The following is a 13,020-nucleotide window of genomic DNA, read 5'->3' as shown; positions in this document are numbered from 1 at the left end:
TTGGCTGGGACATATGGATTTGTGCCTGTCATGTGAAATTCCCAGGCCAAGCACCCCTGGACAACATTCCCACTGGCAGGCAAGGACCTTACTTTCTCCCCATAACATGCCCCACTTCTCTCTGGAGAAGAAAGCAGCAGCTCTTTGCCCCCTTTTCTGCCATTACCGGAAAAGATCCCACCTGTTCTACTGTGTCCTTTAAGGATGCAATCTTCTGAGATGCCTGGAACTCCTTGCAGTTTAGTGACTCAAGGCCACCCAGTGTTTCTTGGCTTCCACCCTGTAATTAGGGAAATTAGTTGAGCCCTAGAAGAAATTGCCTATGGAGATCAGACCAACTCCATCATTGAAATTTTAAGGAAAATTTTAAGGGGTTTTTTTTGAGGGCAAATTGGAAAACCAGCTACAGAGGATAGCTTGAGTACAGTTCATCTTGTACTGAGGCTGTGTGGAGATGTACCACAGCAAGCACAGGAAAGAAAGCCTGACTACAGCCTCAGAAGGTGAGTGAAGCTGGAGATTTGGTCCTGTCTCAAACTGGATGTTTCTGTATTTCCTGCAGTGGCTGCTTAACATGGTTATTGGCCCAAATTTTAGGTGGGGCATAATTCATTCCTGTGGGAGATGTGGGGCAGAAAACCAGACCTCCCCTACCATTTCCACAGCAACTTGTTCAGTCATTACATGAGCATCTAAAGGGCTGTGTCTGGGCAAATCTTCTCTCCTAGATTTTATAAAAAATGGATGAATAAGCCCTGCTTGGGTCTCTACAAACAAAGACATGAGTACCAATTTTTAGGGAAGTGTTCTAGGGAAGACCCTTCCTGGGCAGAAGTGCAGGACTGCCATCTCAGCCCATCCCTCTGGCCATACCCATGGTTGAGCTTATTCCATTTTCCAACTGGACCCTATTCTGAGCTCTACCTGCTCAATGGATCCTCAGCATTGGGACTCCTGGCTTAGAAATATTTTTTCCCATTTTGGGGGGGCACATACTTTACTGTTGTCCCCCAAGCCCTTTAATGGGACTGGCCCACAAAGTCACTTCTGTTCTGCAGGCAGGGAAATTACCCATGGGTCATGATGGCTGTCTTCTTGCAATTTCCAAGAAAGCAGTTTCAGAGAGGAAGATGGGGACAGTGGTTTTTCCACAATGAAATTTATTTTTAGCTTGCATTCTAGTATCTGGAAAAATTGTTCTCAAATTCACTATTAACTTCAATGAAAAAAATCTATCTACACCCTCCTGTGTAGCCACTGTTCATCAACTTATAGGATCACATGAAACAACAGAAACCAGTGTTTTTAGTTATTTTAGCGAAATAAATTTGCAGTTTCTTTTTACAAAGCTGCAAAACAACATTTGTTAGGTGAACTCTAAACTCTCTCTCTCAGATGTGCAATTTAAAGGCCAGTTTGAAGCCTTTTAAAAACTCAAGCAAAAAGGTTTTGAGAAAGTTTAAAAAGAATAAGAACAATACAAGACCTTGTTCCATTGCACTTGATGACATATCTAGTGATGAATGACCTTTGTTGCTGCTGCTTTCTTTCCATCAACAGAACAAGCAGGGCAAGGAAGGAAAGGTTGCAAAATCTGTGTATTTAGCTTCAGTTGATTCATCACTAATCTCCAGAAATAAATAGAGTGGACCAGAGGCTAACTTTTCCAATAAGGGTAAGCAATGACCATACAAACCCATGTGCAGCTCTTTCCACATCCAAAGTTGCTGGCCTAAGTTACCTCTTTGGAAGCTAAGCCAGCTCCTCTGCCTTAGCCTGGCTGGCTGCTGGCAGTGGGCTGATAGATGTGGAGATTGCTAAGCACATGTGTTGGTAGCTCTCATAGTATCTGTGCCCTTTCTAAAGGATGATATGAAGCACTACAGAAAAAAGAACCCAAAAACGTATCTGGTTGGTGAACACCCAGAAAAGGCATCTGTGTCTGACTAAGCTTAAGAGGTCAAAGCGGCATCCAAAATTCATCCTGTCTGCTGTGGGAGTGGGAGGAGGAGGAATCAAAACCTGGAACCTTGCCACCATCAGCCAAGGGCAGAACCAGCAGCTGCTGAAACTGTGAGTGGGGCAGGGTCAGGGGAGGTTGCATGGGAATTCTACTTCAAAACCAAAATTTCAACCTAAGCTTAAGCCTGGATCCATTCCTGATGACTGGTTCTATTACTGAAAGCAGATTTTCACCTGCTTTTATGAATTTTGTCCCTGTACTTTCTGCTAGTGATTCAGAGACCACACAAGAGGCAGCACCATTTTCCAAAGTACCCATAAAATCCACTGGAGAAATGCAGTCTTGTGAATGCAACAGAGTAAACCAGGATTTTCAACCCAAGCATGTGCTAGAAAAGGTGTGATGGTTGCTTTCTTGTGCAGACCCATGTAGCCTTATTGTGCAAGTGAAACAGATTTTAGAGACATGCAGGCTGCTCCCTGGAATGTATTTTTATGAAGGACACAGCAGCCAAACAGCTGGAAACTTATAAAAAAGCAGTGGTGGCACATGAGTGCTCCATCAAGAAGCACAGTCAAGATCCATGTGGGAAACAAGATGTGTGGTGGAGAAACAGGACTGTGTATGATGAAAGTGAAATTCTAAATGGTGTTTGAACCCCTCTGAGGTTTATGTCACCAGTAGGTTTTGCAATGTGGCCTGTTTGCAGGTGGACACATGTCCAAATATGAAGGATCAAGCACAGGGTATCATTAGTAAAAACCTAGAAACTGGTGTCACCAGGTGACTCAGCTGAGTTCACCAAGTCAGGAAAATTGTAAACTTGAAGAAGTGCTAAATGGATTGCTAAGGGCTTAAAACATCTTTTCCCACCAGCTGCATAGACATCTCTGAAATGCCAGCACTGGTTAGCTCGCCATCTGTGTTATCCCCCCCTCTCTTCCCCTCCTCCTGCCTTTATTTTAAGGCTTCTTTATGTTGCCAGAAGAAAAATGAGTCTTCAATATTTTCAGTGTGCTATTGGAAAGATAAATTTTGAAGAGAAATTTTTGTTGGTTACAACTCTTGCTATGTAAAGCACATTTAATAATACTTAACATTTACTCAGCCTACTTATTAATCATTAAAAATACCAGCTAGAATAATAATCCATAGTTAACTGAAATTAAGTAATCACATATTAAAACTACACAACAATACTGCTCAGCTCTCAGAACAGATGGAGAATTCAAGCAGAGAGATTTTTTTAAATCATTTGTTTCAGCAACTTTTTAATTTTGTTGCTGTTTAATTTTCAGAAACTCACTAAGATAATTACTGAGCTATATCATGCACGATGCTTAGGTATGCACTGCTGGAACATAGCTTTTTATATTTATATTCTCCTAGGAGATCTGCAGATCCAGCCTCAGTTAGGAGGGCAAGATGAAAACATCTTGATGACAATGCAAGAGGTCTGACCAGACTTTTCTCTTTGCTGCTCCTTATGGTGCTGTGGGAAATGTGGTGGCTCTTAGGTACCAGCTTTGTATCTATTCTCTGAACCCTCTTTTTTCCTACAACCAGTTAAAATAAAGAGCAATCCAGATGGCTCACCTTTTGTTGGAATGACTGATGCAAGAATCTCTACTAAGAAGATAAAGGGCCTCTAATGACAGCTCTGGAAATACAAACAGTTCCCAAGTAGGTGTAACCATTTTAGTAAGTGTGGAGTTGGTCCCTAACCCTGCCAATTGATACTCAGCAACATGAGGGAGATGAGGAAGACACACAGTACTGCTCCCTGGGCTCTGTAAGAACCTGATGAGGACTGTCAGAGCATCCTCCTCTTGAAAGGGTAAAAGTCCAGGGAAATGAGGGAACTACAGAGCTGGAAGAGCTAAAAAAAACCCTGACACAAGGAGCAAAGACAAGCTGGACATGTGCATCTCCCATTCAGAGATACACTACAGTGGTTGAACAATTCTTTCTCAGAGTGAAATATGTGACCACAGGCACGGGGTGTGAGACTAGCCCACTCAGGCTAAAAACTCTTCCTACATCTCCCTCTGAGACCCTAACACTCTCACAAGGTTTCACCACACATGAAATTACTTCTGCCTTGGCAGCATGGGCTCTTAATGCCTTCAGTTAAGGAAAACTGTTTAAAATCCTTAATATAAAAAATTCACTGCCCTATGATATACATGCTGTTGTAACCAAGACTTGCCACATACTTGTTTCCCAGTGATAACAGGTTGGTCAAAAATGTGACAAATTGCCCACAACCAAGACTTTCCACACCACATCTCATTACTGAAAACCAGGTAAATTACTTTTGTCTTTCTGCTTTATAGATGCCATAAAAATACTGCAGATCTTACAGCTTCATAGTGGACCCCAGCTGGTTCATGTTTGCAAACCTGACTTGCTAAGTTTGAATGGCAGCATTTTTAATCAATTTTGAAAGATGTTTGGAATAATTTATTCTGCCACAGTCACATTAATAATGTTGAAATTAACCACTTCTGTTTGAGGAGTAAACTAGAGGATTTCCTCTGGGCAAATACAAAATTTTACTTTATCTCAGATTTTACCTTCCCTTCTGCTGCCTTGCTCTGTAGCAGCCCTTTTTGCACTGGGATTCTTGTGTTTTCAATATTAATCTTAATCCAAGTTTACATTGGCCATGCCTGTTCTGCAGCTGGCAGAGGGTATAGGGTAACTGCTGAGTTCTGAACTACAGTTCAGTACTCAACCAAGTGCTTGAGTTGAGGAGATGTGCAAACTCTCCTTAACTCCCCTTGAAACGAACTAGTTTTGCTGCAGTTACTAATGCTGTTGTAATGCCTTTGTAGATATGGGAAAACATGCAGATGGCAGGACACCCCACAGGAACTGTGGACACAAGTTGTAGTGAAGCCAATTACTAAATCAGAAGGAAAAATCTTTACATTTGAGGGTGAAGCAGAGCCACAGGTTGCCCAGAGAGGCTGTACAATCTTCTTCCTTGGTGATATTCAGACTTGACTGAGGGAGACCCTGAGGAAAATCTTTGCACAGTTGATGCTGTCCCTGCTCTGAGCAGGTGGTGGGACAGGAGACTTGCCCCAGACCTGACCTCCACTGGTCCCTTCCAAATTAAGCTTTTCTGAGATCTGTGTTTCAGAATTCCTGGGGAGCAATGGCTTCAGTTGTTTACAGAGGTACAGAGTGTCCACAGCTTGTCTTGATGATAATGTTTAGCCTGCAGGAGGACATTGATGGGGGTGGATGTAATGAGTGCTGACACTAATTCTCTTTGAATGTGCCCACCTTTTACCGTGGCACAGCCTGCATGCTTTCTTTGTTTGGAGTGTTCAAGACAGTAAAAACATTTTCTTCTAATATATTTTTCAAAATTGTGTCTAGATGGTGTGCATGCTGTTCCCATAACTGAGAGGTTATTTTATTTCCAATTCTTTTGATTGTCAGTCACAGAATGAACAGTCTCCCAGACTGAGGGGGGGACACCTTTTGGCTTGTCCCCTAGGAAAGCTGTGTTGCTGCAGAGGGAAGCTACCCACTGCCCACATTTGTTTGATACTGGTTTTGCCAGCAATGAGTGCAAGAGCATCATCCTTTGACCACAGCAGTGTGTATAAATAAATGTCTCCAAGGCAGGTGTCAGGAGGAGGGTGCCAGGCTCTTTTCAGTGGTGCCCAGTGGCAGGATGAGGAGCAATGGCTGCACACTAAAATGCAAGAAATCCTACCTCAACCTGAGGAAGAACTTCTTTACAGAGAGGATGGCAGAGCACTGAAAGTGGCTGCCCAGGGAGGTTGTGGAGTCTCCCTCTCTGGAGACATTCAAAACGCACTTGGCCATGTTTGTGTGTCCTGGGCTCTATAGTGACCCTGCCCTGGCGGGGGTGGGAGGGATGATCTCCGGAGATCCCCCCAGCCCTCGTGATCCTGATCCTGCTTCATCTACTCGTGCTTTAGAGAGGAAACCTGCTGGCTGCTGCTTCGCTGTGAGACACAAAGGGTGAGATGAGGAGAGAGCTGATACCTTGTATGCCCACGGGATTGAGTCTTCTGTGGTTTGACCTTAGAACTTTGGGGACCTCAGAAAACAGTGCGGATGCTTTCGGTGCTGAACAGACTGTCAGCCCCAGAGCTCGGAGCGCCTAACCGTGGGACAGGCTTTTCCACAGCTGTTTGGAGCGCTATTCGGGCACATTTCCACCCGGCGGAGCCCGGAGCGCTCACAGCAAGCGCTGCACGGACGGCACCAGCGCGGGGGAACCGGCGGGCGGGGGAAAGCAGCGGGAGAGGCGGCTCCTTGTGTGTGTGTGTGTGTGTGTGTGTGTGTCTGTGTGTGTGTGTGTGTGTCTGTGTGTGTCTCTGTGTGTGTGTGTGTGTGTGTGTGTGTGTGTGTGTGTGTCTGTGTGTGTGTGCGCGCCCACTTCGCGCTCCGGCCGCCCCTGACCAAGCCCTCCGTGCCCGGGGCGGGCAGGGCGGGCCGGTGCTGCCCCTGCTGCGCCCCCCGCGCCCCCCGCCCGGCTCAGCTCAGCCCGGCCCGGCTCAGCCCGCCCCTGACGTGTGCGCGGGGCGGGGCGCGGGGGCGGCCGGGCCGGCGGGAAACTTCTGCGGTTCAGCACCACAGACAGGGCGGCCGCCGTGCCGCCTCCCGGCATGCGCGCCCGGCCGCCCCACGGCCGCCCCACCGCCGCCCCATCGCCGCCCCATCGTCTCCCCATCGGCCCGCTCCCCGCCGCCGCCCCGCCGCGGTCCCGCACAGCCCCGGCCGCCCCTCCCGGGCGGCGATGGAGGCAGCGGCAGCGCTGAACGAGAGCGGAGCGGCGGCCCCGCGGCTCCCGGGCGGCGGCGGCAACTCCTCGCTGGAGCTCTCCTCCCGGCCCCCCGCGCCCGCCGCCCTCAACCCCTGGGATGTGATGCTCTGCGTGTCCGGCACCGCCATCGCCTGCGAGAACGCCCTGGTGGTGGCCATCATCTGCTACTCGCCCGCCCTGCGCACCCCCATGTTCGTGCTGGTGGGCAGCCTGGCCACGGCTGACCTCCTGGCCGGCCTCGGCCTCATCCTCAACTTCGTTTTCCAGTACGTGATCCGCTCGGAGACGGTCAGCCTGCTGACGGTGGGATTCCTCGTCGCCTCCTTCGCCGCCTCCGTGAGTAGCTTGCTGGCCATCACGGTCGATCGCTACCTGTCCCTCTACAATGCCCTCACTTACTACTCGGAGAGGACGGTGCTCTGCATCCACACCATGCTGGCGGGGGCCTGGGGGATCTCCCTCTGCCTGGGGCTGCTGCCCGTCCTGGGCTGGAACTGCCTCCACGACCGCACCTCCTGCAGCGTCGTCAGACCCTTGACCAAGAGTAACGTGACGCTGCTCTCTGCCTCCTTCTTTCTCATTTTCCTCATCATGCTCCATCTCTACATTGAGATCTGCAAGATCGTCTGCAGGCATGCCCACCAGATTGCTCTCCAGCAGCACTTTCTGACTGCCTCGCACTATGTCACCACCAAAAAAGGCGTCTCTACCCTGGCTATCATCCTGGGGACTTTCGGGGCCAGCTGGCTGCCCTTTGCCATCTACTGTGTGGTGGGGGATCCCGACTACCCCTCTGTGTACACGTATGCCACGCTCCTACCCGCCACCTACAACTCCATGATCAACCCCATCATTTATGCCTACAGAAACCAGGAAATCCAGAGGTCCATGTGGGTGCTCTTCTGTGGCTGCTTTCAGGCTAAAGTGTCCTTCCGCTCACGGTCCCCCAGCGATGTCTGAGTGACTTTTCTCTGCGCCCAGTGACAATCTACCCAGTGAACTATAACAGTGCCTGTTCTAAACTTCAAACTACGTCGTGAAGTCATTGGAAACATGCTTAAGTATTAGCACTTTATACATATTTGTATCTCGGAGAGTGGTTCAGGGTATGGAGTTTCGGGTTCCCTGAAAAAAAAAAAAAAAAAAAAAGTAATGATGTGGTTGTATATAAATTTGCACATCACATTTGTAAAGTGAAGACATTCCGGTACTGCTGACTTATAGCACCTTATTTCTAGCTGCTGACCTGCCAAAACAGTGTTGCCTTTCTGAAGGGCAGAGAGAAAGAAAAGTTGTGTTCGTGTCGTAGTTCTAAGTGTGTGTGTTGGGGGAGGGAAGGGGGTGGGGATGTATGTATGTGGTGTATGTGTCTATCTATACTTTGCTGCACAACATTGATAAATTATAAAATTTTGTATACAAATAAAAATGTATAAAATGTAATATAGCCTTGTGTGTTTAGATGCATTTAGAAAGAAGAGAGTTGGCAAATTTGCCAGTTGAGCAGTCTCTTTGTTTACTTTTGAGAGCTCCCCCTGCAATTCTGCCTAAAGAGATCATCATTCACTATGGAGATGAAATACTAGACCAAGAAAGACACCTTCCTGCTTGTTTGTTTGTTCTCTTTGTTTATTCTCTTCTTTAGTCTGGCAAAGAGTAACGAAGGGGCACAAACTCTTTTTTTTTTTTTTTTTTTTTTTACCTTCAAGAACCAAAGAAATAAGTAGCCTGGTCAAATAGGCTGCTTGTTACAGTTACTCACCAGGTTCCCTGTAGCTTTAATTTTCAAGTTATAAATTTACCCTTTACAATATCGACCCATTTAAAAATTATCATACTGTGGGGAAAAGCATTCTCTAAGCTGGGCTCTTTTTGCTTGTTTTAGTCTAATGCCAAAAGGGAAAAAAGGCACAGTATTCTTTCTTAAAAGCCTGTAAAATGCCACAGTATGTGGGCTTTCCTTATCATCCACAGTTCTGAGGGTAATCTGAATTGGTTTTCTGCCTCCTTGTTTTTGGACTGCATGCTGTAGAACAATCATTTAAGTGTATCTGTGCTGTCTGCCAGTCTCAGAGCAGCACACAGTCTTCTGACAGTCCCGTGGCTTACTGGCTTCCAAGAGTCCATCAGAGGTCAATGTTGTTTGGAGTTTGGAACACTCCTTCACTCAGGTTCAAATCCACCAGTGACTGTTTTATTCAGAACAATAGCAAGTGCAGCAGATTTCAGGAGCAGTGTTGCTGTTCATTTATTTATAGTTATGCTACATTTACCTCCTGGTTATGTTATAGTTTATCACTACGATTTCTGTTTGTAGTTAAGGGCTGAAACAGATTACTTTGCTATGCATGGTACCATTTAAAAAGTTTAGACTAGTGCTTTTCCCAGTTTATGACTGGGCAATGGATCAAACTTCTGCCTGCTGGAGCAGTTGGGTCCACAAGGATCCAGCAAGCCTCAGAGAGGCTGTGAATCAGTAATGCTGTATTATGTACAAGTGTCTTAAAGCCCAGCATCATTTCACTGATAATACAAAGATATTTCATTTAAAAGAAGAATTAGTATTCCAGACTGCTAGTTCCACTATTTTTATCAATTCTAATAATCACAAATCTGACAATGTAATTGATGACTACCTTCAGGCATGCAGTTCATCAAGGAACTGTTGCAGAGGTGTTACAAATATAATCCAAACTAGATTTTATTATAGGTCAAAATATTGCTCAAATTAAGAACTCTCAAGTTCATGGTAAAAAAAGATTTTTTTTTAGCCCTCTTTCTAAGCCCACATCTCATATGCTACGTCTAAGGCAGCAAATAAAAGAGGGACTTCCCTTCAGCCCTGTGGCTGGGTGTGCTCAAGCTCCCTGGCCCTTGCAAAGCCAGGGGTGAAACTGCTGGCTGGAGCATCCTCACTGTGCTCAGATCTTGCCTTCAGGGACCCAGCCAAAGGTGCTGCAACACCCACAACAGTAACTGCTGAGGGAAAAGACCAGTGAGTGCCTCAGACAGGTGAGATGTGGCAAAGCTTTCTGTTAAGACCAGAAAACATGCCATCTGCCAGGCTTTAGCCTCAGAATTCTTTGTCATTCCTGTGTTGACTGCAACAAAACCACGGGAGAGGGTTGCTGAGTGCAGATCCTCACACTCTGGCACTGACCCTGCACCCAGGTGTGAGATGTGTAGGACCTGAGCAGGCTTCTGAGAGCCCTCTACAGGCTTTGAAGACCAGCATTAGATCTAAAAGTCCTAGGAGAAACTTCTTATCCTAACTTTTAGTCCTTAGGGGGACAGAATCTGTTACAGATTGCCTCTAATGCAACCTCCCTCCTTTAACCCTGTGTGGCATGGGAGAATTTTCACCATGAATTCCTTGCACAGTGACATTCTGTATAAAAGTTAGATAGAGAACTTAACTGAATAGAATCGTACTTCAGTAATAAACCACTTAATCGAGGAATGTAAAGGATGTAGGTGAGTTACTCTTCCAATTTTAGTCCATGTTGCTTTAAATGAGACTTTGTTCCTTTTTTTTTCCTGTTATATGATCACATTTTCAATTACCACTTTCTCCAATGATTCACTCTATCTGAAAAATAAAGCTCCTGTTAAAAATGCAACACTTTCAAAGTGTTTCCCCAAGCATTCTTCTCTTCCAGGAAAAAAGTTCAGATTACAGTGATCTTAACCATTCATTTTCCTGAGACAATACAGATGCAAGATGCATTTTCTATATGCCACATTCAGAAAGAGATGCTGACTCATAATTTCTAGAAAAAACTAAGGTAAATGAGTAGAGAGTATTTTGATAGGCTTTGGTTAGCCCTGACAGTGGAGTTGACATCAACCCACTTGCAGTAAAATACAGCTTTAATTTTCAAAGTGAATCCAGACCTGCAGGAACACCTGAGTGGAATAACATAAAGGAGGCTTCCTAATCTCTTCTCTCCCCAAACAGCATCTCATTTTAGATGATGGAGGAAGTCCAAGAGTTGTGTATAGCATGACACCTGTATTTTCCTTTCTGAGTTCTTTCTTGAAACAGCAGATATTTATTTGAGAAAATGGTGTTACATTTGCAGTATCTGGTTCCACAAAGTCCTCCTGTTATCAGATGATGGCACTTTGACCTTAATCATGCAAGTATTTGGGGAGACAAAAATTCCTGGAGCCTCATTTTCAGTCACTGGGCAGAACAGGGCTGTGACTCCCTCACAGCCCCAATGGGAAACCAGCCCAGGGGACAACCACACATCTGCTCAAGGGGGACTGTGTCTGATCTTCCATTTCCAGAAGTCTGTGGGCAACTTTGCCTGCATAGAGACCAGGACTGCAATGGCAATTGCCATTACTATTTCCTTTTCCCTGCAGGCCCATGGGCTCAATGGTTTTCATGTTCTCATGTCAGTGGTACAGTCTATGAGGAGAGAAAACACACACTGAGTGAGGTGCAAGGATTAAGCCCAATGTTTGGTTGTGGTGTATTCTTTGTGGTCTTTTCTGGAAATGGAAATGAAATTTCCTGCTTAACCACTCTTTAAAAAATCTTTGCCTTATTCCTATTATCTTTTTCTATGTAAAAAAATGACAGACTTGGTCTAAAGAGCTGCCAGCCTGGTCCCACTGAAACCAGTGATGCTCTATAGCACTTCAGCCAAGATAATGGCAGTACCTCATTACAAAAACATGACCATTTTGGGACAGGCCTCAGCTCCAATCTTCATTAGAAACTAATGGTTCATTACCACTGAAACTCTTACAGGACTTACAGTGCCTTGCAAGACCAAATCCCAGTTATTTGGGTTGCTTGAAGTACCTCTCACTGTGATGCGCTCCCTTGTTTCAGCAGGAGCAATTACAGAATGAAGAGCACAGCTCTGGTGAAGGAAGATCTAGTTGGGAGCTGTCAGGGCCAAAAGCCCCACACACTGCTTGATTTTCTGTGGGGCTTCTGCCTAAATCAGCAGTAAAACAGTGGAGAAGAGACAGGCTCTGCAGGCTGGTTTGTATGAGTCACTGTATATTAAAAAGCCAGCTGGATTCAAAATCACAGGTCAAACAAAACCTCTTTATTTAGCTAAGCAAACAAAAGGACAAAACACTTTTAAACCTGAGAAGTGAGTCTGTACATATTTTTATCAATGTAATGGTCCAGAGGTACTAAGTAACACCCAACGAAGCACTGGAACCTCTAATCTTCCTTCTGCCTCTCTCCCTTTAAAATGGATAATTTTTTATAATGAGGGAAACATAATTTCTGATATTGCAGCTGCTCCTCAGCATTTCAGCTAGCTGTGTTATTACTAATGCTGTAGTCATTATTAAAAAGAAAAAAAAAATAAAAAGGGAAATAATAAAAAATGTTTTCTCTTTCTTACTGCTTTATGATGAGATGTGTGACTTGGAAGGGGTGACCAAGCAGGTGAGATTTAGCTCTGCATGGAGGATGGGCACATAGGATCTCACCTTAACATTTGCTGGGTTTGCTGGTTTGGGGGACAGTCTGTGTTGTGAGGTGTCTCCCCATCACCTGATCCTCCCCCAGCGAGCTCCTCCCTTGAAAGCTCACAGAAAGCAGCTCCCAGGCTGCTGCATTTTGCTCAGGAGTGCCTCACAAAAATCCCCTTGGTAGAAAACCACTATGCCTTTCCCTGCCCTCTTGATGCTTAGGCTATTTCCTCTGACTACAGAAAGCTCTCCCAGGGACAACATTCCCCCAGTGGCAGTTCCATCTATTGAGGGCAGTAACTCCAGTGTCCTGGAAATAACCCAGCTGCTGCTGGGGCAGCTGGGGATCGGTAAGCGCTGACTCAGTGCTGACACTAGAGGTGGCAGCCGGTTCAGCGGAGGCAGGTCTGCTCGTGTCAGCTCTGTCTGCTGCAAACAAGTGACAGAAGGCAGCGAGAGGTGAAACAATGGTCAGGTCTCTGTGAAGGCTCCACATGTTGCAGCAAAGCCTCACAGTGAAGGGCAATTTCCAGCAGATTCTCACCCTTTTTTAAAAATTAATTTCCTTTGTTGGCATCACAATACGAGTGGTGGGAGAGAAGAGCAAGAGAAAAGGTGGATGTGCTTGTATCTGGTTAAGGAAAGAGTTCAGTTGTTCACAGTATGACTCATGGCAGGGGGACAGCTTCTCCAGCGGGTACCTCAGATACATCAGCTGGCTGTGGTGTTCCCTTCCAGCAATGGGTTGGGGACACATACAAGACAAAGGACCAAAAATATTTCTTCACTGCAGCAT

At 45.8% G+C, this 13,020-nt stretch overlaps 1 protein-coding gene across 1 annotated transcript; it reads left to right on the top strand.

Moving 5' to 3' along the window:
• Window positions 1-6,749: 6,749 nt before the first annotated feature.
• GPR6 (G protein-coupled receptor 6) lies at window positions 6,750-8,160 on the top strand (the record flags this gene model as incomplete). The annotated part of the gene is made up of 1 exon (XM_083858307.1): window positions 6,750-8,160. The coding sequence occupies one exon, from the start codon at window positions 6,750-6,752 to the stop codon at window positions 7,734-7,736; it is 987 nt and encodes a 328-aa protein (XP_083714433.1). The 3' UTR covers window positions 7,737-8,160.
• Between the last annotated feature and the right edge of the window lie 4,860 nt (window positions 8,161-13,020).

This window comes from Zosterops lateralis, assembly GCF_965231275.1.
Source record: "Zosterops lateralis genome assembly, chromosome: 3".
In the NCBI taxonomy this organism is placed as follows: domain Eukaryota; kingdom Metazoa; phylum Chordata; class Aves; order Passeriformes; family Zosteropidae; genus Zosterops; species Zosterops lateralis.
This window is presented reverse-complemented; position numbering and strand designations above follow the sequence as displayed.